This window comes from Hyperolius riggenbachi, chromosome 2, assembly GCF_040937935.1.
Source record: "Hyperolius riggenbachi isolate aHypRig1 chromosome 2, aHypRig1.pri, whole genome shotgun sequence".
NCBI classification, from domain to species: domain Eukaryota; kingdom Metazoa; phylum Chordata; class Amphibia; order Anura; family Hyperoliidae; genus Hyperolius; species Hyperolius riggenbachi.
Genome location: NC_090647.1, coordinates 174,085,582 through 174,113,369, shown reverse-complemented (window position 1 = coordinate 174,113,369; position 27,788 = coordinate 174,085,582). Strand labels below are relative to the sequence as shown.

Sequence of the window (27,788 nt, the reverse complement as noted above, 5' to 3'; positions counted from 1 at the left end):
CATGCAGGAGCAGGGGCTTACCGCTGTGATCGGCGGCACGTCCGCTGCTTCCCGCTGTCTGTGCTGGCTCTGCGGGCTGTGTGGTCTCCCCTCCCGGGCTCCCTGTATCTCTCTGTGCGGAGGATTTCCGGATTTCCAAGATGGCGATGCCCAGCTTCCTTCTGTGATGTGTATCATGCATCCTCTGCTTGCCGGCGCATGAATTACACCATAAAGTGACTCATTACACAATTACAAAGTAACACCAATCATGATACACTCATTCAAAGTTGTTTAGTAAATACACCTGATCACAGAATAAAAAGGGTGGGCTGTTACTGATTCTTCCTCTTTCAGAGTCACTGGTGTCCCATTACTAGTCTGCTTGTCAGCTACTTTTGGTGATTGCTGTGCTTTGAGTGATTTTCCTGCGTTTGCTTCATACAGTGTTGCAGTTTTGCTAGTCTTTCTAAAGACGTTGTGATTTCTGTGTGATTTTTTTTTTTTTTTTGGCCGCTGACCCCGTATCTTGTTTGGAGTCATGGCTTCATCCTCCCGGAGGCGTCTATGTGACCAGGAGCTGATGGACGTCCTTGAGGATAGCGGCAGTGATGTCGAGTCTGTGGCGGAGGAATCTACCGACAGTGGCGTTCCAGGGGATCTGTCATCAGAGACCGACGCCACAAGTGACAGCGACATCGAGGAGCCAGTCGTTGTGCGCACATGGTGTGAGCTGGAGAGCCTGGACCAAGCTCCGCCACCCAGGTTCCCTTTCACTGGGGTACATGGGCAGAAGCGCAACTGCGACCACAACCCGCTGGCCTACCTGGAGCTCTTCCTGACCGAGGATGTCATCCAGCGGATTGTAGAGGAGACCAACCGCTACGCAGTGCAGCAGCAGGGTGCTCCTCTCAGCAGGTTGTCCAGGAGCAGGCGGTGGGAACCGGTCACCAGGGATGACATCTGGTTGTTCCTGGGCCTCATCTTCCTCCAGGGACTGGTCGGTAAGCCGCTGCAGAAGTGGTACTGGTCCACCAACTGGATGATTGCCACTCCGTTCTTTGGTTGTGTGATGCCGGAGTACCGCTTCAGCCTCATCATGAAGTTCTTGCACTTCGCGAACAAAGAGGACTTTGATGAGGCCACCCCTCCTGCACCCAAGCTAAAGAAGATCTGGGACATCTACCAGATGATGGTAGGCAATTTCCGGGATGCCTACACACCAGATCGAGACGTCACCGTCGACGAAAGTCTCATGACCTTCAAGGGGAGACTCAGCTGGGTGCAGTTTATCGCATCAAAAAGGGCCCGCTTTGGGCTCAAGTCCTTCATGCTTTGTGAGGCCAAGTCCGGGTACATCTGGAACTCTATCGTGTACACGAGCAAAGGCACGAAGTTTGGTCCCCAGTTCAGTGAGTATGGGTTGGCTACCTCATCCGTGCTCACTCTCATCGAGCCGTTGCTGGGTCAGGGGTACTGTCTTACGACGGACAACTTTTATACTTCCCCTGAACTTTGTGACTACCTGATCCAGCACAAGACTGATTCATACGGCACAATGAGACCCAACCGGCACCAACTTCCACCGGCCTTTTCTGCCAGGCGTTTGAAAAAGGTAGAAATTGTTGCCTGGCAGAAGGGGAAAATGATGGCCCTGCGGTGCAAGGACAAGCGGGATGTTTGTGTTGTTAGTTCCGTGCACAACGCTGCTACCGTGCACACCACCACCAGAGGTAGCAGGGAGGTGGACAAGCCACAAGCTATAGTGGACTACAACCACACCATGGGAGGTGTGGACAGGGCTGATGCTGCCATGACCTTTTATCCGGCTGTCCGGAAGCAGCAAAAAAAATACTATAAAAAAATTTTTAGGCACCTCCTGGAACAGTGCATGTGGAATGCCTATGTCCTGTTCAAGCAAAACAGTGAAAGGCCTGTTGCACACCATGACTTCATTTGGCAGTTTTGCAAAAACATTTACCTGAAGCACCCCCCACCGGAGTTAGTGTTGGGCGAACAGTGTTCGCCACTGTTCGGGTTCTGCAGAACATCACCCTGTTCGGGTGATGTTCGAGTTCGGCCGAACACCTGACGGTGTTCGGCCAAACCGTTCGGCCACATGGCCGAACTAAGAGCGCATGGCCGAACGTTCCCCGAACGTTCGGCTAGCGCTGTGATTGGCCGAACGGGTCACGTGGTTCGGGCCCGAACGCGCTCTGATTGGCCGAACGGTCACGTGGTTCGGGTAAATAAATACCCGAACCACGTCATATCTCCGCCATTTGTCTGTGGGTTTAGCTTTGGGTAGGCAGGCAGGGTAGTTCGCTCTCCAGCCACGCTAGCCAGGGTCCCCCCCAGTCATTGTGTGTCGCTGCTGGGAACAGTAGTACACCGCTCGCTCAGCCACACTATATATAGCATTGTTTACTGCCACTGTGTACCTCGCTCAGCCACGCTATATATATAGCATTGTGTTTTCTGACACTCTGTGTACACGGCTTAGCCTGACTAATATAGCATTGTGTGTACTGCCACTGTGCACATCGCTCAGCCACGCTATATATAGCATTGTGTGTACTGCCACTGTGCACCTCGCTCAGCCACGCTATATATAGCATTGTGTGTACTGCCACTGTGCACCTCGCTCAGCCACGCTATATATATAGCATTGTGTTTTCTGACACTCTGTGTACACGGCTTAGCCTGACTAATATAGCATTGTGTGTACTGCCACTGTGCACCTCGCTCAGCCACGCTATATATAGCATTGTGTGTACTGCCACTGTGCACCTCGCTCAGCCACGCTATATATAGCATTGTGTGTACTGCCACTGTGCACCTCGCTCAGCCACGCTATATATAGCATTGTGTGTACTGCCACTGTGCACCTCGCTCAGCCACGCTATATATATAGCATTGTGTTTTCTGACACTCTGTGTACACGGCTTAGCCTGACTAATATAGCATTGTGTGTACTGCCACTGTGCACCTCGCTCAGCCACGCTATATATAGCATTGTGTGTACTGCCACTGTGCACCTCGCTCAGCCACGCTGTATATAGCATTGTGTGTACTGCCACTGTGCACCTCGCTCAGCCACGCTATATATAGCATTGTGTTTTCTGACACTCTGTGTACACGGCTTAGCCTGACTATATAGCATTGTGTGTACTGCCACTGTGCACCTCGCTCAGCCACGCTATATATAGCATTGTGTTTTCTGACACTCTGTGTACACGGCTTAGCCTGACTAATATAGCATTGTGTGTACTGCCACTGTGCACCTCGCTCAGCCACGCTATATATAGCATTGTGTGTACTGCCACTGTGCACCTCGCTCAGCCACGCTATATATAGCATTGTGTGTACTGCCACTGTGCACCTCGCTCAGCCACGCTATATATATAGCATTGTGTCTACTGCCACTGTGCACCTCGCTCAGCCACGCTATATATATAGCATTGTGTTTTCTGACACTCTGTGTACACGGCTTAGCCTGACTAATATAGCATTGTGTGTACTGCCACTGTGCACCTCGCTCAGCCACGCTATATATAGCATTGTGTGTACTGCCACTGTGCACCTCGCTCAGCCACGCTGTATATAGCATTGTGTTTTCTGACACTCTGTGTACACGGCTTAGCCTGACTATATAGCATTGTGTGTACTGCCACTGTGCACCTCGCTCAGCCACGCTATATATAGCATTGTGTTTACTGCCACTCTGTGTACACCGCTCAGCCAGACTATATACCGTTGTTTACTGACACTCTGTGTACACCGCTCAGCCAGACTATATACCATTGTTTACTGACACTCTGTGTACACGGCTCAGCCTGACTATAAAGCATTGTGTGTACTGCCACTGTGCACCTCGCTCAGCCACGCTATATATAGCATTGTGTTTTCTGACACTCTGTGTACACGGCTTAGCCTGACTATATAGCATTGTGTGTACTGCCACTGTGCACCTCGCTCAGCCACGCTATATATAGCATTGTGCTTTCTGACACTCTGTGTACACGGCTTAGCCTGACTAATATAGCATTGTGTGTACTGCCACTGTGCACCTCGCTCAGCCACGCTATATATAGCATTGTGTTTTCTGACACTCTGTGTACACGGCTTAGCCAGACTATATAGCATTGTGTGTACTGCCACTCTGTGTACACCGCTCAGCCAGACTATATAGCATTGTGTTTACTTCCACTCTGTGTCTGCTGGGCCTGGGAACAGTAGTACACCGCTCACCCGCCACTGTATAGCATTGTGCTCTGTGTCGCTGCTGGGAATAGTGGTACTGTATAGCATTTCTGTGCTGCCACTGTACTGCTGCCAGTCAGCGTGTACTGTAAGGATAAGTGAAATGAGGAAGAAATCCGGTGAAAGAGGAAGGGGCAAGGGAAGAGGTGTTTCCCCTGACGGTTCACGTACAGGCCACAGGGGAGCACCCAAGAAAACCCACTCAATACCGCCCATGTTGTCCAGGACAACAACCCTCACAAATCCAAAAGAACAGGACCAGATAATTACTTGGATGACCTCTCAAGCGTCCAGCAGTGGGTTAAGCAGCACCAGCACATCACGCACGAGGTCCGAGTCCTCAGCCAGTTACAAGGAGCCAGTGGGCACAAAGCTGACACAACCGGCAGCGACACCACGCACACAACTGCCAGATAACCAGTCCTATGAATTACCTCAGGACACAATGGGGTATTCGCAGGAGCTATTCCCAGCCCAACAAACTTCCACCTATGAAAGGTCAATGGAGGAACAGCCAGAAATGTTGTGCCCGGATTCACAACCATTAACTGTGGGAAATGCACCGCGCACTGAAATACAAGGCGAGTCCGAGGAGGACTCGGAAACCCAAATCCCAGAGCAAGTTGGGCAGGAGGGGTTGCAATTGCAGGAGGTCGGCCGACAAGATCTGGAAGACGACGTTGGAGTGAGCTGCGCAGAGGTTGTTCTGGGGAGCTCTACTCCACGGCGGCGGCCCCCCACAATGACATATGACGAGTTTGAGGAGATGGAAGAGGAGGGTATGGACAATGTGGACAGAGACCCAGATTTTATTTGTGAACAAGAACATCGCCGTCGTAGCAGCAGCACAGATGAGTCTGTTGAAGAACCCACTGCTGCACGAGTTCGCCTTGTGCCACAAGGTAGGCGGCGCGCAATTTCAGGCACCACAAGCGTGGAAGTTAGAGTGAGAGGCAAAAGAGGAGGAAACAGAAATCGCCAGCAAGGAGGCAGGTGCTCCAAAGTCTGGGCTTTCTTTGAAGACTGCACTGAGGATGTTACCATGGCGATGTGCAAGGTGTGCAAGACTCGCCTGAGCAGGGGGAAAAGTATTAACAACCTCTCCACCACCAGCATGAGCCGCCACATGCTATCCAAACATCCCACTCTGTGGGCAAACGCGGCAGGACAGGGTACCAGCAACACTGCCTCCCTTGGGTTCACCAGACTCACCACCAGACCCGCCTCAGCAGCAGCAGTAGCCCAGCCATTGCGTGGTTCACAACATTCACAAACATCAGACGACGCTGACACTGTCACTTTCCGGAGTAGTGCTCTTGAGGTCTCCCAGTGTTCATCAAACACAACAACCAACAGCCCTTCCGTGTGCAGCGCTACGGTTCAGTTGTCTGTGTCGGAGATGTTTGAGCGCAAGAGGAAATTGCCAGCAAATGACCCCCGGGCCGTGGCAGTAACAGCCAGCATAGCCAAGCTTCTGGCCTGCGAAATGCTGCCATATCGAGTGGTGGAGACAAACAGCTTCAAGGGCATGATGTCAGTGGCCATCCCACGTTACGTGGTTCCAAGCCGCTACCACTTTGCGCGCTCTGCAGTGCCTGAGTTGCATGAGCACGTGGTCAGCAAAATAACCCGAAGCTTGAAGAATGCCGTTGCCTGCAAGGTTCACCTCACCACTGACACCTGGACGAGTGCGTTCGGCCAGGGTCGATACATCTCCCTTACCGCGCACTGGGTGAACCTTGTGGAGCCTGGCAGCGATTCCTCACCTGCTACGGCGCGGGTGTTGCCCACGCCGCAAACAGCTGCACCGCCGTCCCTCCCACTGGATAACAACAGCAGCACCTACCTCTCTGACTCCTTCTCCTCCAACGCATCTCAAAGCTGTACCTCTTTCGGAAACGCTAACCCAGCAGCAGTAGGATCGTGGAAGCAGTGCAGCACAGCTGTTGGCATGCGTCAGCAAGCGTTGCTGAAGCTGATCTGCCTTGGGGATAAGCAGCACACAGGGGAGGAAATTTGGAGGGGAATAAAGGAACAGACGGATTTGTGGCTGGCACCGCTGGACCTGAAACCGGGCATGGTTGTGTGTGATAATGGGAGTAATCTCATTCGCGCTTTAAGGTTGGCTAAGCTGACACACATCCCTTGCCTGGCGCACGTGATGAACCTAGTAGTTCAGCGGTTCCTGAGGACATACCCAGGCGTGGCCGATCTTCTGTTGAAGGTGCGTCGAGTGGCCAAACATTGTAGAAATTCCAGTACTGCTTCGGGGGCACTCGCCAAGATGCAGGAGCGCTTCAATCTCCCCCACCATCGCTTGCTGTGTGATGTCCCTACGCGCTGGAATTCTACGCTGCACATGCTAGCACGCTTTTGTGAGCAGAAGAGTGCAGTGGTCCAGTACATGACGGCGCAGTACCGAGGCGCATCCGGACAGCTGCCAAGCTTCTGTGGATCCGATTGGGCCAACATGTTGGACCTCTGCCAAGTCCTCCAAAATTTTGAGCAATCCACGTTGCTTGTGAGCAGTGACAACTCTTCAGTCAGCATTACCATACCACTGCTGTGTTTACTGAAGAGGTCGATGTTAAAAATCAAGGAAACAGCTGTCATGATGCAACTGGGGGAATCTGAAGGAGAAAACGATCAGCGTGATGGTACCAACATCAGGCCATCCGCCTCAGGGAACGCTGGCCCCAGCAGCTATGACGAAGAAGAGGAGGAGGAACAGCTGGAGTTGGAGCAGGAATTTCATGCCACCACTGACGAGGGCCAGAGCGGTGCACGTTGGACTTCCACAATTCAACGCGAATGGTCAGCAGAAGCAGACCAGGAGGAAGGTGACGACTATGATGCATCACAACAACTATCACAACGCTCACAAGAGGATGATGAGGATTCTGGTAGGACTCTGGCACACATGGCTCAATTCATGCTAGACTGCATTGAACGTGACCCACGCATTGTGCGCATTCTGGACAACACCAATTACTGGGTTTATACCCTTCTGGATCCACGGTACAAACACAATGTTCCAAAACTGCTTGAAGAAAGAGTCAGACAGGTCAAAATGGAAGAATACCAGCAGGCCCTTGTGGAGACTTTAGAGAGGAGATTGACATCCTCCCCCTCCTCTAGCCAGTTGTACGCAGACAGACTGACTTCCGCAAACCCAGGACGACCAGGAGGGCAGCAAACAACGCAAGCCGCAGCTAGTACCCAAAAGGGAACGGTATCGGCAGTGTCCTTGGAGTGGGAAAATTTTCTGACACCCATGCAGCAGCAGCCCACTGAACAGCAAGCATGCAGATCCACCTCCAACACCGATCGCCTGGAGAAGATGGTCAAGGACTACATGTCAGATGACGTAGCTGTGTCGAACAATCCATCTGCACCCTTCAACTATTGGGTATCGAAGCTAGACACCTGGCACGAACTGGCAATGTACGCAATAGAGGTGCTGGCTTGCCCGGCAGCCAGCGTTATGTCGGAACGCTGTTTCAGTGCTGCCGGAGGCATCGTCACAGATCGGCGTATCCGCCTCTCTACAGAAAATGCAGACCGTCTGACTCAAATTAAAATGAATCAATCCTGGATTGGAAATGACTACGCAACACTCCAGGACCCCAACCAAGTAACATGACCAATGAACATCTGGGATGGTGTAGCGTTTCCGGTCCCTGTTTATTGAACCTCTCATCTGTATTACATTTATGACTGCATGGCGGCAAAAAGCATTGCTGCTATATCCGCACGCTTTTTGTCCTCATGCAAGGCCTGGGTTGTTGTGTCTCACAAAGCGTGGCCTTCTCCTTCTGCGCCTCCTCCTGTTCCATCACGTCTGCTGCTGCTGGGTTAGCGTTGCCGCGTGGTCCCTGTTTATTGAACCACTTATCTTTATTACATTTATGACTGCATGGCGGTACAAAGCATGCTATCCGCACGCTTCTTGCCCTCATGCAAGGCCTGGGTTGTTGTGTCTCACAAAGTGTGGCCTTCTCCTCCTGCGCCTCCTCCTGTTCCATCACGTCTGCTGCTGCTGCTGCTGCTGGGTTAGCGTTGCCGGTCCTTGTTTATGGAACCTCTTATCTTTATTACATTTATGACTGCATGGCGGTACAAAGCATGCTATCCGCACGCTTCTTGCCCTCATGCAAGGCCGGGGTTGTTGTGTCTCACAAAGCGTGGCCTTCTCCTCCTGCGCCTCCTCCTGTTCCATCACGTGTGCTGCTGCTGGGTTAGCGTTACCGGTCCCTTTTCCTGGAACCTCTTATATGTATTACATTTATGACTGCATGCCGACAAAAAACATGTTACCTGTGCAAAGAAAACAGACATTTCCCGCATTTAAAAGACAGTTTTCCCTTTGAAACTTTAAAATCGATTTTCTCAAAAACTATAAGCTCTTTTTGCTAATTTTTTTTTTCCTCTTGTACCCACATACCCTGTAAATTTGGGGTATGTAGCATGTAAGGAGGCTTTACAAACCACAAAAGTTCGGGTCCCCATTGACTTCCATTATGTTCGGAGTTCGGGTCGAACACCCGAACATCGCGGCCATGTTCGGCCTGTTCGGCCCGAACCCGAACATCTAGATGTTCGCCCAACACTAACCGGAGTCCAGTAGAGTGGGGCGCAGAGCCTCATATGTTGTAAATCCGGAGAGACTGACTGGACGCCACTTTCTTGAATATTTGCCCCCGACCGCACAAAAGCTTCACCCTACAAAAAGGTGTGCGGTGTGCTGCGCCAAAAAAGGCCCCGAAGGTAAAAAAGTGCGCAAAGAGACAAGCACTTATTGTCCGGACTGTGACGTTGCACTTTGTGCTATACCTCGTTTCAAAATCTATCATACGAAGGAGGTATTTTGAGATATACCATGCATTTGTTTTTCTGCCTCCATTTATTTCTGCCTTTATTTTTAGCATATTACTGCATTTATTTATTTGTATTACTTATTTTTTATTACTGCATTGATTTAAAGCTATTTCTGTTTGTCATTGATAAATTTTATTTTATTTTTGACAAGAATTTGTGTTTGACGCTTTTATTATACTCCTATTGTATACTAAACTCTTGCTTGACTCATGTTGGTAAGTTACAGGAAAAAGGTTATGAAAATTAATTGTACCAATTTGGGCACGGAAATCCTGGGGAAATAGAACGCCAGGGTGGTTAAGCAAGTAGTTTTAAATCATGATGATACAATTTATTGGCTAACTTAGAGATGGATAAACAGTGAGCTTTTGGCTTATAAAAAGCCTTCGTCGGACTGGTTCCTGACCAAAACCGAAAAACACAGCTTATATACACTGACATACAGAGGAGAAATATTCTTTAGCAAACATAGATGTAATTAGATGCCTCAACTGTTACTGAGGAGGCTTTCCCAGGCATCCTGGCTAAATTGATAAGATCAATATCAACATGATATGAAGCAGTCTCTGGTAATGGGGAGACATTGTAAATTCCGAGTTCAAATTGTAACTGGGCTGGTTACATGCACCATTAACTCTAAGCTAAAGAGAATTGTGGCATTTAAAGCGAGCACGTGAAAGCAAATAAAATGAATAGTGACAGTGAATTCCATCTTACACAGCATATGGCACAAAGAATGAATGAAAAGATAGAACAATTAAAAGAATTGTGGCATTTAAAACCCATCGTACCAGCACAAGAAGTTAGAGTCCTTGTTTAAACCATCTTCTACAATTTTGAACCAATGTATAAACTTTGTTTCTTGTGTTGGTCTCATGTTTCCCGATTTGAAGCCACCCATTAATACAGTGACGCAAAAATCGCTTAAACTGTGTCCATATCACCTTAAAGAGACTCCGTAACAAAAATTGCATCCTGTTTTTTATCATCCTACAAGTTCCAAAAGCTATTCTAATGTGTTCTGGCTTACTGCAGCACGTTCTACTATCACCATCTCTGTAATAAATCAACTTATCTCTCTCTTGTCAGACTTGTCAGCCTGTGTCTGGAAGGCTGCCAAGTTCTTCAGTGTTGTGGTTCTGTGATGCATCTCCCACCTCCAGGCCCCTCTCTGCACACTGCCTGTATATTATTTAGATTAGGGCAGCTTCTCTCTTCTCTCTTATCTTTTACAAGCTGGATAAATCATCCTCTGAGCTGGCTGGGCTTTCACATACTGAGGAATTACATACAGGCAGAGCTGTCTGCACTCTGCAGGAAGAAACAGCCTGACACTTCAGTAGAAGATAGCTGCAGGGGAAAAGAAACACACAAATGATCTCTTGAGATTCAAAAGGAAGGGTGTATACAGCCTGCTTGTGTATGGATGTATTTTCTATGTGTGAACATACTGTACATCAACCTACTTCCTGTTTTGGTGGCCATTTTGTTTGTTTATAAACAAACTTTTTAAAACTGTTTTTAACCACTTTTAATGCGGCGAGGAGCGGCGAAATTGTGACAGAGGGTAATAGGAGATGTCCCCTAGCGCACTGGTATGTTTACTTTTGTGCGATTTTAACAATACAGATTCTCTTTAAGGACAGGCAACCTGCTAAAAGGAATAAGAGAGAATGTACAACAAAAAAAAAAAAAACCACAGTCAGATACAACAATCATCCTCCTTTATATACTATTAGGCCTCTTTTCCACGGGCAGTTGAACTGTGTGCTCAGCAAACAGTTACCAGGCAGCAGTGAGCAGTTATCAGGCAGCAACAATCAGTTGTGAGAGTTTGCGAGGCATTTCACTGCCTATCAACTGTCCGTGGAAAAGAGACCTTAGACAGCTAAGACAATTGACATGTAAAATACAGTTGCCTTTTTTTTGGGGGGGGGGGGGGGGGTATTAGAAATAACCTTGGAAGTCGGTGAACTTGATAATTGTGCATTTATAAGTTAACTACAGCTTGGGCAATTCTAACATCTTCATAATAGGAATTACCCAGTAGATCTTTATCTAGGTGGAAATTGAGTCTATATGGATAATAACTATACAAAACCAATTAATATGTAAAGCTATTAGCTAGCAACCTAAGGCAAAATTAGATTTCAAAGGCGTTAACAACACAAATTAAAATATCTTATTTATTAATTATTGAATAAATAACATATTTTACTTTGCTGTAATCATCATTTTAATGATGGATATGGAGTTCAGCAATAATGACGTGAATAATGACTGAATAAATTATGAAACACTATAATTCATTTGCAATGGCTATTTAACTCTTTTTCATAGCATTACAGACTTTAAATATATCATTGTGCAACCATACTTGTCATTGACAATCACAATATTCTTTCAGCTAAAATAATGATTATTTCGATTATTTAGATGTTTGATCGACACCATCATTTTCAACTGTATTTCAACTTATCTACCCTTTAAGTAACCTTATAACTATAATATTACATTCCTATCACCCCTGGCACCTTTTCTGGATTGGTAAGTAGAGATGTCGCGAACCTCCAATTTTCGGTTCTCGAACCTCCGCGAAAGGTTCGGTTCGCGAAAAAGTTCGCGAACAGCAATAGACTTCAATGGGGAGGCGAACTTTGAAAATTTTAAAAAATTCTACTGGCTAGAAAAAATGTTTCAAGACCTCTAATACCTGGAGGCACACCTGATTGGGTGAAATACACATCACTGCTGGAAGACCCACCCTCCCCCAAGCAAGGTCCTTTATACCAGTGGTGCTCAGCAGAGCTCGAATATTCGAGTAGCTCGAATATTCGAGCTCTTTTCCAGCTATTCGAGCTCGGTATTCGAGCTCCGAATAGCTGTAGCTATTCGAATGGGCTATTCGCGTACACTCGAATAGCCCATTCACTATTCGAGCTATTCGAGCAAACGGCGCTATTCGAGCTCGGTACCGAGCTCGAATAGCGTCATAGCCCAGATTGATGTCCTTAGAGCCAATCAGAGGGCTCCCAGGCCCTCTGACGGCAGCCAATCACAGAGGGGGACCCTGGCCAGCCCCTACCCTATAAATAGCGGCCGCCATGTTACGTTTCTCCGTGCTTGCCTGAGACTTGTACAGAGAGAGAGTTGCTCCTTTGTGCTTTGGCTTAGCAAGAGCTCTATTGTGGTCATTTACCTAGCGTTTTTGCTCACATACACCTCCTATACACACCTATATTGTTGTTAGTTAGTTAGACATTGTATTTTAGTTAGTAGCTTTTGTGTTACATAGAGACAGGCCAGCTGCTGCAGGCTTACAGCTTTAGGCCTCAGGGCCTTGCCTGTGTGGGCAGCTGTCCTCCTGTCCTCTGTTTATTTCTCTCTATTCTATATATTTCTGCTGTCCTTTACTACTGATTGTATTAGTATTGTAGTTATATACTGTAACTGTACTAGGACACTCACTGTCACTGTTCATAGGCTACTAGCTGCTCCTGCGTGTGTGCACTCACTTTCTGTGTACACACTACACACACTCTATTTCCTTCTGATAACTGATTGATTATTGTAATTGATTATTGTAATTAGTTAGTTGTACTTACTGTTACTACTTACTGTACTAGGAGTCTAGGACACTCAGTCACTGTTCATAGGCTACTAGCTCCTGCGTGTGTGCACTCACTGTCTGTGTACACACTACACACACTCTATTTCCTTCTGATAACTGATTGATTATTGTAATTAGTTAGTTGTTTGTACTTACTGTTACTACTTACTCTTACTGTACTAGGAGTCTAGGACACTCAGTCACTGTTCATAGGCTACTAGCTCCTGCGTGTGTGCACTCACTGTCTGTGTACACACACTACACACACTCTACTTCCTTCTGATAACTGATTGATTATTGTAATTAGTTGGTTGTTTGTACTTACTGTTACTACTTACTCTTACTGTACTAGGAGTCTAGGACACTCAGTCACTGTTCATAGGCTACTAGCTTCTGCGTGTGTGCACTCACTGTCTGTGTACACACACTACACACACTCTATTTCCTTCTGATAACTGATTGATTATTGTAATTAGTTAGTTGTACTTACTGTTACTACTTACTCTTACTGTACTAGGAGTCTAGGACACTCAGTCACTGTTCATAGTCTACTAGCTCCTGCGTGTGTGCACTCACTGTCTGTGTACACACACTACACACACTCTATTTCCTTCTGATAACTGATTGATTATTGTAATTAGTTAGTTGTTTGTACTTACTGTTACTACTTACTCTTACTGTACTAGGAGTCTAGGACACTCAGTCACTGTTCATAGGCTACTAGCTCCTGCGTGTGTGCACTCACTTTCTGTGTACACACTACACACACTCTATTTCCTTCTGATAACTGATTGATTATTGTAATTGATTATTGTAATTAGTTAGTTGTACTTACTGTTACTACTTACTGTACTAGGAGTCTAGGACACTCAGTCACTGTTCATAGGCTACTAGCTCCTGCGTGTGTGCACTCACTGTCTGTGTACACACACTACACACACTCTATTTCCTTCTGATAACTGATTGATTATTGTAATTAGTTAGTTGTTTGTACTTACTGTTACTACTTACTCTTACTGTACTAGGAGTCTAGGACACTCAGTCACTGTTCATAGGCTACTAGCTCCTGCGTGTGTGCACTCACTGTCTGTGTACACACACTACACACACTCTATTTCCTTCTGATAACTGATTGATTATTGTAATTAGTTAGTTGTTTGTACTTACTGTTACTACTTACTCTTACTGTACTAGGAGTCTAGGACACTCAGTCACTGTTCATAGGCTACTAGCTCCTGCGTGTGTGCACTCACTGTCTGTGTACACACACTACACACACTCTATTTCCTTCTGATAACTATATTGATTATTGTAATTAGTTAGTTGTACTTACTGTTACTACTTACTCTTACTGTACTAGGAGTCTAGGACACTCAGTCACTGTTCATAGTCTACTAGCTCCTGCGTGTGTGCACTCACTGTCTGTGTACACACACTACACACACTCTATTTCCTTCTGATAACTGATTGATTATTGTAATTAGTTAGTTGTTTGTACTTACTGTTACTACTTACTCTTACTGTACTAGGAGTCTAGGACACTCAGTCACTGTTCATAGGCTACTAGCTCCTGCGTGTGTGCACTCACTTTCTGTGTACACACTACACACACTCTATTTCCTTCTGATAACTGATTGATTATTGTAATTGATTATTGTAATTAGTTAGTTGTACTTACTGTTACTACTTACTGTACTAGGAGTCTAGGACACTCAGTCACTGTTCATAGGCTACTAGCTCCTGCGTGTGTGCACTCACTGTCTGTGTACACACACTACACACACTCTATTTCCTTCTGATAACTGATTCATTATTGTAATTAGTTAGTTGTACTTACTGTTACTACTTACTCTTACTGTACTAGGAGTCTAGGACACTCAGTCACTGTTCATAGTCTACTAGCTTCTGCGTGTGTGCACTCACTGTCTGTGTACACACACTACACACACTCTATTTCCTTCTGATAACTGATTGATTATTGTAATTAGTTGGTTGTTTGTACTTACTGTTACTACTTACTCTTACTGTACTAGAAGTCTAGGACACTCAGTCACTGTTCATAGGCTACTAGCTCCTGCGTGTGTGCACTCACTTTCTGTGTACACACTACACACACTCTATTTCCTTCTGATAACTGATTGATTATTGTAATTGATTATTGTAATTAGTTAGTTGTACTTACTGACTGTTACTACTTACTTACTTACTGTACTAGGGACACTCACTCAGTCACTGTTCATAGGCTAGCTCCTGCGCGTGTTTGCGCGTGCGTGCGTGCACTCACTGTCTGTAGTGTACACACACTAAATTTACTTGTGATTACTACTGATTATTGTAACTGCTAGTTGTACTTCCTGACTGTTACTACTTACTTACTGTACTAGGGACACTCACTCAGTCACCTCACCCACCAACCCACTCCATTAAAGTACCCCACTTTTCACCCGCCCTTTTAAAAAACTTTTGTCTATACGCCCAAAACATCGAAGATGTCTGGAAGTGGCAGCCAGCGCGGTTTGGGCAAGGGGAAGGGCAGCAAGGGAATCAGGAGGAGAGGGAGCAGCATGGTGGCAGGCCGCGGCCGCGCCACCATGCACAGTTCCGCAGCAGCAGCAGCAGCGTCAGTGGCTAACATTCCTCCCATAGCCACTGGCCGTGGACGCCTTGGGCGCCGCCCAGCAGGAGCATCTGCAACTCACGCTGCAGAGACACAGCAGCAGCAGCGTGTAGCACCTGCTCCGATTTTCCTCCAGCCGGGTCGGAAACGTCCCATTGAGGAAAAGCATGCAGACACTGTGGTGCAACTCATGACGGAGGATGAGCAGCCCGCCATCAGCTCTGCATCCGAGGCCTCCACCCTCACCACCACCCCTGTTCGCAGCAGCCGCCCAGCAGGGCCTGGGGAGGAGCCAGTTCACCGTCAGTTGGCGACCTGTCATTCAGCAGTCTTTTGACCCCAGGCATCATGAGTCAATTGTCTGCTGTTGTTGGCGATTTTGAGGAGGAGATGCTGATGGGCACTTTGGGGGATGAGGGATTGGACAGCAAGACTGTGGCGACAGTCAAGCAGCCCATCCATGCATCAGGAGAGGAGTTTGGGGGGTCCTCATCCCAGCAGGACATGTTTCAGGAGGGGGAGGATGATGATGACACGGTGACAGACAGAGACTGGGTGCCACCACCTCCAGGGGATGTCGTCCTCAGCAGCTCTGAGGAGGAGGAGGAGGATGCTCTTGTGGGCCTTGCAAGGAGGCGCATCATTGCAAGCATTGGCAGCAGCAGTAGGCAGGTCCCACAGCCTGCTGGTGTCTCAGGCTCAGCAGCAGCAGCATCTGCCAGTACCACCACCAGCCGCACCCAAGCCCCCCAAGCCCCCCCCCCAACCACCACAGGGAGACAGGCAGCAGCGCTTCCATGCCGTAGGGGGATGTTTCTGTCACCAATCTGGCGATATTTCACCATGCCCACTGTGTACAGCAAGTACGCCACTTGCAACCACTGTCAGCGGAAGTTGAGCAGAGGTGCAGACCCCTTAAAGTTCAGCACCAGCTCGCTCATCAACCACCTTGCTGCGAAACATTTCCACCAGCATGAGGAGTTCCAGAGACTGAAGGCATCTGGTGCTGGCAGTGGCACCACACCCATCACTGCACAGCCTTCAGCAGCAGCAGCAACAGCAGCCACCCGCCCTCCTGCTCCTCCAGCAGCACCAGCAGGAGTGCGGAAACGCACTGCTCCTCCCCCCTCTGCAACTCCTGCCGCCGACACTGAGGCCTGTTCTGGCAGCCAGTCCTCAGTGGCCTCCTCCGCTGTGTCTGCTGATTCCCGTGCCAGCAAAAGGCCACGCCAGAGCCTTTTGAGCGAGTCCTTCCAGGGGGTGGTTAGGGCTCTGCCTCCCAGCAGCCGTCGCGTGCGGCAGCTGAACGGCTTGCTGGCACGGGCCATGTGCTTCCAACTCCTGCCGTACACGCTTGTGCAGGAGGGGAGCGACATTCGTGCGCTGCTTGCTTGCGCAGCCCCAGACTGGCAGCTCCCCAGCAGACACTTTTTCTCCCGCAAGGCCATTCCTGCACTGCACCGCTTTGTGATGGCCAATGTGGAGCGAGGGCTGGAGCACGCGGTTGGTGAAAGGGTCCACGTCACCATGGACTCCTGGAGCAGCCGCTTCGGGACAGGCCGCTACCTGTCCTTCACTGTCCACTGGGTCAGCTTGGTGGAAGGGGGTGAGGATGGGAGAGCAGCAGCGGGCACAGCAGCAGCAGCAACACAGTGGGTGGTGCCACCCCGCAGGGTCAGGGGAACTGCAGCAGGTTCCTCCGATCTTCTGCCATCCTCCGGCACACCTGGCCAAACCCCCCGCCTCAGCAGCAGCGTGAAGGCCCGCCACTGCCAAGCGCTGCTGCACTTGGTCAGCCTTGGGAAGACCAAGCTGACGGCAACCCATGTGTTTGCCAAACTCCAGGAGCAGGAGAGGATTTGGCTGACCCCCAGAGGCCTCAGAGTCGGAGAGGTGGTGGCCGACAATGGGGCCAATCTGGTTGCCGCAATAGACAGGGGAAACCTGACCCACATCCCCTGTCTTGCCCACGTGCTGAACCTGGTGGTGCAGAAGTTCTTGCGCACCTACCAGGGGATGGGCGAACTGCTGGAAACGGCAAGGAACGTTGTGCGTCACTTCCGGCGCTCGGCTGCAGCCTGTGCGAGCCTGGAAGACGTGCAAAAGGAGCTGGATCTGCCACGCCATCGGCTGATCCTTGACGTTCCGACTCGCTGGAACTCCACCCTGGCGATGTTGGAGCGTCTGGTTGAACAGAAGCACGCTGTCAACCAGTACCTTGCCCTGGCCACTGTTTCCGCCGCTCAGAGAAGGGACAAGACCAGCAACATCCCGTCCATCGTCCCCGATGATGACTGGAGGCACATGCAGCAGGTGTGCTTAGTGCTGGCTCCCTTTCTGCAGGCCACTAACATGGTGAGCAGGGACCATGCTATGGTCTGCGAGTGGGTGCCCCTGGTTTGTCTGCTGAACAGGGCCCTCGATGCTTTGCTGGAACAGGGAGCGGCAGCCTTGGACCAGCAGGAGCGGCAAGCAGCTGCACAGTCCACCTCTGAGGGGGAGGAGGAGGAGGACTTGGTGGAGGTCCCTGACCTTGCTGCTGATGAGGGGGAGCAGCACAGTGCAGCTGAGTTGGTGCGGGGGTGGAGAGAGGATGAGGCTGACGAGGCAGAGGAGGAGGATGAGGACAGCAGCACTGCCGTCGATGTGCCAGCAGACGTGGCCCGCCTCTTCCCAATGGCAGCGCACATGCTGACGTGCCTGCGCAGAGACCCCAGGGTGATCCAGATGAAGCAGAGGGAGGACATCTGGATCAGCATGATGTTGGACCCACGCCTCAAGGGGAAGTTGAGCCAGTTCCTGCCGCCTGCAGGAGGAGACCCAGCGCAACAAATAAGGAGCTTGCAGCAGGCCCTTGTTGAGCGCTTGGAGGAAGCCTTCCCCCAGCCTTCCACCCCCACTGTCCAGCAGCCAGCACAGAGGCAGCAGCAGGTGCCTGCATCCAGCAGCAAGCGCCCCACAGACCTGCTGTCTCTCAGCCATGAGCACTACAGGACTGTAGAGGCTCCGGCAGCAGTGACTAGAGAGGAGGTGCATGCAGCAGCATCCTCCACCGGTCACAGCCAGCGCCTGACCCGCATGGTGGCTGACTACATGGGGTCCTACAGCGGGCTTGACAGCGATGCCCCTGTTGATCCCATGGAGTATTGGGTCAAGCGCCTGGAGATCTGGAGCGAGCTGGCGCAGTACGCCCTGGAAGTGCTGTCCTGCCCCCCTTCCAGCGTGCTGTCCGAGCGCTGCTTCAGTGCAGCTGGTGGTGTGGTCACCGAGAAACGCTCACGTCTGTCTCACAAGTCTGTGGACAGACTGACGTTTCTCAAGATGAACCAGGCGTGGGTGGAAGGCGAGTTCCTGGCCCCTGTTGTCGGCGAGAGGGGGACATGAACTGGCTAAGAACCATCGTTAATGTGCCTTACCACCCTTTACCACCTCCTGGCTCCTGCTCACTAAGCCAGCCTGGTTCACTTTGACTATTACGTCGCCTGCAGCCACACATTTTACACCTACAGTGGGCTGCTGTGTACTGTCCTTCTGCTGTCTGTCTGTGTTTCCCACTGCCAGGGTACACAGATTTACCTTCTGCTGCCACTCTGCCACCAGCTATTACGTCAAACAATAGCTATATATCTGTGTAATTTGTTTTACAAACAAAACCAAAAAACCATTAAAAAAAAAAAGGTTTAATTTTTCTGAGGTGCCCGGGTTGAAAACTGTGTTGTCCCAGTTGTGTATTGGACACGATGTGGGCTGCACGACCGCTGTCTGGGACCTCCTGTTGTGTTCATTTACGGCCTGGTATCACCGCTAGGTACCAGGGCTATTATGTCACGCTGCCTACCTGCTGCCACACTCACACTACTCCTCCATTCCTCCTGCTGATGCTGCTGTCTGTCTGTGTTTCCCACTGCCAGGGTACACAGAATTACCTTCTGCTGCCACTCTGCCACCAGCTATTATGTCAAACAATAGCTGCTCACATTACTCCTCCATTCCTCCTGCTGCTGCTGCTGTCTGTCTGTGTTTCCCACTGCCAGGGTACACAGAATTACCTTCTGCTGCCACTCTGCCACCAGCTATTACGTCAAACAATAGCTGCTCACATTACTCCTCCATTCCTCCTGCTGCTGCTGCTGTCTGTCTGTCTGTGTTTCCCACTGCCAGGGTACACAGATTTACCTTCTGCTGCCACTCTGCCACCAGCTATTACGTCAAAAAATAGCTATATCTGTGTAATTGGTTGTAAAAACAAAACAAAAAAAAACAAAAAAAAGGTTTAATTTTTCTGAGGTGCCCGGGTTGAAAACTGTGTTGTCCCAGTTGTGTATTGGACACAATGTGGGCTGCACGACCGCTGTCTGGGACCTCCTGTTGTGTTCATTTACGGCCTGGTATCACCGCTAGGTACCAGGGCTATTATGTCACGCTGCCTACCTGCTGCCACACTCACACTACTCCTCCATTCCTCCTGCTGATGCTGCTGTCTGTCTGTGTTTCCCACTGCCAGGGTACACAGAATTACCTTCTGCTGCCACTCTGCCACCAGCTATTACGTCAAACAATAGCTGCTCACATTACTCCTCCATTCCTCCTGCTGCTGCTGCTGTCTGTCTGTGTTTCCCACTGCCAGGGTACACAGATTTACCTTCTGCTGCCACTCTGCCACCAGCTATTATGTCAAAAAATAGCTATATCTGTGTAATTTGTTGTAAAAACAAAACAAAAAAACCAAAAAAAAAAAAAGGTTTAATTTTTCTGAGGTGCCCGGGTTGAAAACTGTGTTGTCCCAGTTGTGTATTGGACACAATGTGGGCTGCACAACCGCTGTCTGGGACCTCCTGCCTGCTGTGTTTATTTACAGCCCTGGTATCACCGCTAGGTACCAGGGCTATTATGTCACGCTGCCTGCCTCATTGACTGCCTGCTGCCACACACTCATCCTCCTCCTCCTGCTGCTGAATTTACCTCCTGCTGTCTGTGTGTTTCCACTGCCAGGGAGCACATACAATGGCGCTTCCAACATGCGTGCGCCACCAGCTATTTGTTACGCTCAAAAATAGCTGCATTTCTTTAAAAAAAAAATTTGAAAAGAGAAATAAGTGAAGAAGAAGACGATATTGAAGAAGAAGAAGAAGAAGAAGAAGAAGAAGAAGAAGAAGAAGAAGAAGAAGAAGAAGAAGAAGAAGAAGAAGAAGGAGAAGAAGATGAAGAAGAAGAAGAAGATGAAGAAGATGAAGATGAAGAAGATGAAGAAGATGAAGATGAAGAAGATGAAGAAGATGAAGAAGAAGAAGAAGATGAAGAAGAAGAAGATGAAGAAGAAGAAGAAGATGAAGATGAAGACGAAGAAGATGATGAAGAAGAAGAAGAAGATGAAGAAGAAGAAGAAGATGAAGAAGAAGAAGAAGAAGATGAAGAAGATGAAGAAGAAGATGAAGAAGATGAAGAAGATGAAGAAGAAGATGAAGAAGATGAAGAAGAAGAAGATGATGAAGAAGAAGAAGATGAAGAAGATGAAGAAGATGAAGAAGATGAAGATGAAGAAGATGAAGAAGATGAAGAAGAAGATGAAGAAGATGAAGAAGAAGATGAAGAAGATGAAGAAGATGAAGAAAAAGAAGATGAAGAAGAAGAAGATGATGATGAAGAAGATGAAGAAGAAGAAGAAGAAGACAATATAAAAGAAGAAGAAGATATAGAAGAAGATATAGAAGAAGAAGATATAGAAGAAGAAGATATAGAAGAAGAAGAAGAAGAAGATATAGAAGATAAAGAAGAAGAAGAAGAAGTATATACAGTACTGAACAAATTTCTGGACACAACTTCTCTTTTCAACTTTTTTTTTTTTAAGGAACATCCCCACATAATCACTTGCTGTTGTTACTTGGAAAAAAAGAGGTTTCTTGCATCATTCACCCTCAAAACAAGTGTTGGAAGCTATTTAAGGCCATTTCGAATAGTCAGCTCGAATAATGAGCTCGAATACAGACTCGAATAGTGAGCTCGAATTCCGAGGTCGAATCGAATAGTAAAAATTATTCGACTCGAATATTCGACTGACCTCGAATAATTTACTATTCGAATTCGACCTAACTCGAATTTTGAAAAGGGGTATTTGAGCACCACTGCTTTATACCATTTGACTCAGTTGTCTGCCTACACTAATTAGTTATGGGACAGCTGCTACACACTCTGCTAGGGAGATTTTAATTAGCCTCTTGTGGGTCTCCTTCCACCTCCCTTTCTACCCTTCTACCTATTCCCTCCTACCGGAGGGAGGAGGGTCTCTTCTGCCAGGGAATTATGCTATTTTAAAAAACAGAATACATCATACCATGGCTGGGAATCGAACCCAGCTCTCACTGTGTGGTGGCCAAGCCACCCTAACCACTGTACCACTACAGTAGTAAACGAAGTTGGCCTAAAATTTACGATTTATGCTCAATGCAATAGAAACATGTTGCTTACAGGGAACCTTAACTGAGAGTGATATGGATGTTTCCTGTAAACAATACCAGTTGCCTGGAAGTCCAGCTGATCTTTGTGACTGCAATAGTGGCTGAATCACACCCTGAAACAAGCATGCAGCTAATCCAGTCTGACTTCAGTCAGAGCACCTGATCTGCATGCTTGTTCAGGGGCTGTGGCTAAAAGTATTAGAGACACAGGATCCGCAGGCGATTCAGGCAACTGGTATTATTTTAAAAGGAAAAATCCATATCCTTCTCCGTTTAGGTTCCCTTTAAGGATTTGTAGCATAAAAGCCAACTCACATTGGCTGGTATTTGAACCTGGGTCTCACTGTGTTTTGGGCATGCACCCTAACCACTGTACCAACTGAAGCTGGCCTAAAAATTACCATTTATGCTCAATACAAGAGAAAAAGTAGACAAGACAAATAACATTTATATCACACTTTTCTCCTGGCGGACTCAAAGCACCAGAGCTGCAGCCACTAGGGCATGCTCTATAGGCAGTAGCAGTGTTAGGAAGAGAGAGAGATATGAATCTACCTGGCTATCTGGGGTTCTCTTTGGACAACTGTTGAACACAAAAGAGAAGGCCATGTCTGGCTACACATCTGTAAGCGGTGGGTGCACGGTGTAATGGTTAAGGGCTCTGCCTCTGACACAGGAGACCAGAGTTCAAATCTCAGCTCTGTCTGTTCAGTAAGCCAGCACCTATTCAGTAGGAGACCTTAGGCAAGTCTTCCTAACACTGCTACGGCCTATAGAGCATGCCCTAGTGGCTGCAGCTCTGGTGCTTTGAGTCTGCCAGGAGAAAAGTGTGATATAAATGTTATTTGTCTTGTCTACTTTTTCTCTTGCATTGAGCATAAATGGTAATTTTTAGGCCAGCTTCAGTTGGTACAGTGGTTAGGGTGCATGCCCACCACGCAGTGAGACCCAGGTTCAAATCCCAGCCAATATGAGTTGGCTTTTATGCTACAAATCCTTTAAGGGAACCTAAACGGAGAAGGATATGGATTTTTCCTTTTAAAATAATACCAGTTGCCTGAATCGCCTGCTGATCCTGTGTCTCTAATACTTTTAGCCACAGCCCCTGAACAAGCATGCAGATCAGGTGCTCTGACTGAAGTCAGACTGGATTAGCTGCAGCCTTGTTTCAGGGTGTGATTCAGCCACTATTGCAGTCACAAAGATCAGCTGGACTGCCAGGCAACTGGTATTGTTTACAGGAAACCTCCATATCAATCTCAGTTAAGGTTCCCTGTAAGCAACCTGTTTCTCTTGCATAGAGCATAAATGGTAATTTTTAGGCCAGCTTCAGTTGGTACAGTGGTTAGGGTGCATGCCCACCACACAGTGAGACCCAAGTTCAAATCCCAGCCAATGTGAGTTGGCTTTTATGCTACAAATCCTTAAAGGGAACCTAAACGGAGAAGGATATGGATTTTTCCTTTTAAAATAATACCAGTTGCCTGAATCACCTGCTGATCCTGTGTCTCTGATACTTTTAGCCACAGCCCCTGAACAAGCATGCAGATCAGGTGCTCTGACTGAAGTCAGACTGGATTAGCTGCATGCTTGTTTCAGGGTGTGATTCAGCCACTATTGCAGTCACAAAGATCAGCTGGACTTCCAGGCAACTGGTATTGTTTACAGGAAACATCCATATCACTCTCAGTTAAGGTTCCCTGTAAGCAACATGTTTCTATTGCATTGAGCATAAATTGTAATTTTTAGGCCAGCTTCACTTACAACTGTAGTGGTACAGTGGTTAGGGTGGCTTGGCCACCACACAGTGAGAGCTGGGTTCGATTCCCAGCCATGGTATGATGTATACTGGTTTTTAAAATAGTATAATTCCCTGGCAGAAGAAACCCTCCTCCCTCCGGTAGGAGGGAATAGGTAGAAGGGTAGAAAGGGAGGTGGGAGGAGACCCACAAGAGGCTAATTAAAATCTCCCTAGCAGAGTGTGTAGCAGCTGTCCCATAACTAAATAGTGTAAGCAGACAACTGAGTCAAATGGTATAAAGGACCTTGCTTGGAGGAGGGGGGATGGGCGGGCCTCCAGCAGTGAAAGAAGTGTGTTTGACAATAACATGTCTGCTGACAGTGATATAGAGGGTCAAAGTTTTGCTCTATGGGGCGAATCAAACTTCCGCAAAAGTTCGCCTGGAACCGTTCGCAGGCGAACCGTTCGCGACATCTCTATTGGTAAGGTAAATTCAAGATATCAATTATCCTGAAGATTTTATACCATTTCTGTTTAACCCCTATCTAGGTTCCTCCAGGCTTCTTTGAAGGGAACCTAAACTGAGAGGGATATGGATGTTTCATTTTAAACAATACCAGTTGCCTGGCAGTCCTGCTGCAGTTCAGTAGTGACTGAATCACACATCACAGACCTGAAACAAGCATTCAGCTAATCCAGTCTGACTTCAGTCAGACCACCTGATCTGCATGCTTGTTCAGGGGCTGTGGCAGCCTGCGCGCGCATATCCTGCAAACTGCAGCCCCAGGACTTGACGCCAATTGGCGTTAGGCGGTCCTGGGGCTGCCACCGCAGCCACGCCCATTGTCGTGGAGCGGTCTTATAGTAGTTAATATACCATGTGCTAGGGTAACAGGCATATGAACATGGTAATACCTTCATCAGATAGTTCCCTCTCTCAAAAAGCTTAGGACTCTCTCAGTGTAGCCCCAGAGAATTTCAAGCATACATATGTTCAGAATTGGGAGACATATTTACAGAGAACAAATTGTACAGAGAACTGGGGACAGGTATCGAAAATGATCTCTAAGGTGTCCATAAACATTGATAAGAATGCATTAATCTGCAAAATTAGTTTCCACTAGTACTGGGTGTTCCATGCAGACCAGCACACCTGCATGCTATCAGTTTTGGAAGTTATGTACTACAAATTCTAGACCTAGTCCAAACTTATCTGATTCTGATCCAGGATATATGACCAGTAATGAGTAAAAATGTCAATATTCTTTTTTGCATCAATTTTTTACAAAAATAATGTTAAATTTGATTTTCGAGTAAAAATTCTAATTTATTTTGTTATTGTTTGCATTTTCTACACTTTTCACCTATTGTCACAGTAAAAAATATAGATTTTTTGAGGTAAAAAATGTAACCAGAAAAACTACTGTTTTTCTGCATTGTCACGCGTTACGGATTTTTCGCGTAAACATACATTTTTTACGTTTTCGCAAAAAAAAGCAAACTACAAGCCTGTTTTTCATGAAATTTCTCCAAGTAAAAAATAGCATCTTTGATGCAAAAATGACTTTAGTAACAAAAATATGCTAGCAATACTGTATATGACCTGCTCCATACATTGTATGCTAAAGAAATTTATAAAGACCTACTGTGTAGGCCACTTTGCTCCACTTTCACTCACAAAAAAAAAAAACAAAGCCTGCTCTTCAGTTACATTGTGGATACAGCAAAACAAACAAAAGCTTGGAAGAGACCTGGGGCTTGATTCACTAACCGGCTCTAAGCCGGTTAGTGAGCCTTAACACTTTGTGGGCGCAAACCATGGCACTAGAGGCTTGATTCACTAAGACAAATTCACTAAGACAAATAGCGTGCCTTTTCAGAGATAAGGGGCCTTATCAGAGTTAGCGTGCCTTATCAGAGATAAGGGGCCTTATCGGTGCCTTATCAGAGTTAAGGGGCTTTATCAGAGTTAGCGTGTCTTATCAGAATAGCATAGCGAGCGCTACGAACTTATGCCTGATAATTGACGATGAGTAGAGCTCTCGCCATTGTCAATTATCAGGCATAAGTTTGTAGCGCTCGTTATGCTATTCTGATAAGGCACACTAACTCTGATAAGGCCCCTTAACTTTGATAAGGCACCGATAAGGCCCCTTAACTCTAATAAGGCCCCTTAACTCTGATAAGGCCCCTTAACTGTAATAAGGCACGCTAAATGGCTTTTTATTCCAGCGCTAACATTTAGCGCCGGTTAGTGAATCAAGCCCTTGGTGTTTCTGTTGAAGAAGTAAAGTTTCTAACAAACAGTTTTATGGTACTTGTGAAATGGCTGCAATAATGGATCAACTAAGATATTTTGAGAGAGTGTGAAAAACTTGGAGGGAGTACATAAGATTTGCTATGATTCTAGGTTTTGCATTCAGATGTGTTTTTGTTTTGTTTTCTTTTTTCTTTTTTTTTATAAATGGACTTTGTAACATGCCTTAGTAAGTAACCATAAAGGGAGCTGCAGTGTCTGCTGATGCTGATACTGCTGTCCCATTTCATATTCGCTGACTGCTCACCCATTAAACCCTATGCTTGAAGAATATTGGAATGCTCAGCATAAACATCCCAGACAATTGTGCATTGCAAACAGTGACCAAGCATACATAGCTGTAGACTCAAGGTTAAGGCTGTTGCTTAACTGTATACATTAGTAAGTCAATAACTAATGCAATATTTCCTGGATAGTTGAAAAGATACATTCTGCCCTCTTGTTTCTAAATGAAATATCCAGTTTTGTCCTAACACTTTTATAGAAAAGTAGAACAGTTCAATTATTTTAAATTAGCCTCATGCTTGTGCAGGGAATAGATGGCCATTGAATAGTATTATTGTTCATTCCAAATAGACTATTTTATTTCATACGTCAGTAATGATTTTCATTATCTCCTAAGCTGATAGAATCTATTCCAAAACCAATAATCTTTTGAAATCCACTGAGCCACAAATTACTCATTAGATATACTTTCAAAGATCATTACCTTTATCATAGGCCTAAGCATTTCATTTCTTGGTTCCTCAGCTCTGTTTATAATGGAAAGTATGGGTTAAGGTTGTATAGGAAAAAAATCACAACATTGTAGATTCAAAAACTATTTTATAGAGCAACATATAGAAGCATACAAGAATAGTGCAGTAAGACAGGCCAATTGCCCATAAGGCTTGTGTAGAGTGATAGTCTTTCATGAAAATTGTTTATCAGTTGTACACAAATAAAACTTTTAGCCAGGCCGGGTTTACATCACAGGAGACTATAGGCACAGATGTCCTGGCACCCTAGACTCAACCCTCCATGAACCTACAAACCCAACCCCAGATATCACTTCTCCCTACTTCCCTTGCCCATCATAGGTATCTACAGTTGTCCCTTAGCATTATGTAGCAAGAGGTACCCTCAGTATTAAGTAGCTAGTGGTGCCCCCTACTAAAGGGAGATCCTGTCAGTGGAATGCTGAGAGCTGGACTAGTAACCTCCTCTTTACACTCTGCTCAGGACTCTGAATAGGGAAGGAGAGTAGAAGGCACTGGGGAAGGGAGAAAAAGAGCTGCCTTTCCATCATCAGGCAACTGTATGCACGTGCCTCCAGTACCTTATCCGGCCCAATATGGTAACAGAATGGTATGAAAAATTGAATATTCTTTCAGTTACATAATAACATACAACAGTGATCTGCAAACTTGACCCTCCAACTGTTAAGGATCTACAAGTCCCACAATGCATTTGCCTTTTAGAGATGGCCCAAACCTCCGATTTTAGGTTCGCGAACCTCCCGCGAAAGTTCGGTCCACGCGAACTTTCGCGAACCGCAATAGACTTCAATGGGGAGGCAAACTTTGAAAACTAGAAAAATTTATGCTGGCCACAAAAGTGATGGAAAAGATGTTTCAAGGGGTCTAACACCTGGAGGGGGGCATGGCGGAGTGGGATAGACGCCAAAAGTCCCGGGGAAAAATCTGGATTGGACGCAAAGCAGCGTTTTAAGGGCAGAAATCACATTGAATGCTAAGTTGCAGGCCTAAAGTGCTTTAAAACATCTTGCATGTGTATACATGGATCAGGGAGTGTAATTAGAGTGCTGCTTCACACTGACACACCAAACTCACTGTGTAACGCACCGCAAACAGCTGTTTGCGTAGTAACGGCCGTGCTGGACTGGTGCGCACCATGGCGAGATTGCTCTTCCTCACTCAGTGATGTCA

At 47.1% G+C, this 27,788-nt stretch overlaps 1 protein-coding gene across 1 annotated transcript in view; it reads left to right on the top strand.

The window, feature by feature from the left end:
* Positions 1–520: 520 nt before the first annotated feature.
* Positions 521–27,788, top strand: part of LOC137544898 (piggyBac transposable element-derived protein 4-like) — a 43,693-nt gene continuing 16,425 nt past the window's right edge. Inside the window, exon 1 of the mRNA XM_068265996.1 lies at positions 521–1,769. Within this exon, the coding sequence (XP_068122097.1) occupies positions 521–1,769 (1,249 nt within the window). The remainder of the gene's footprint in view (positions 1,770–27,788) is intronic.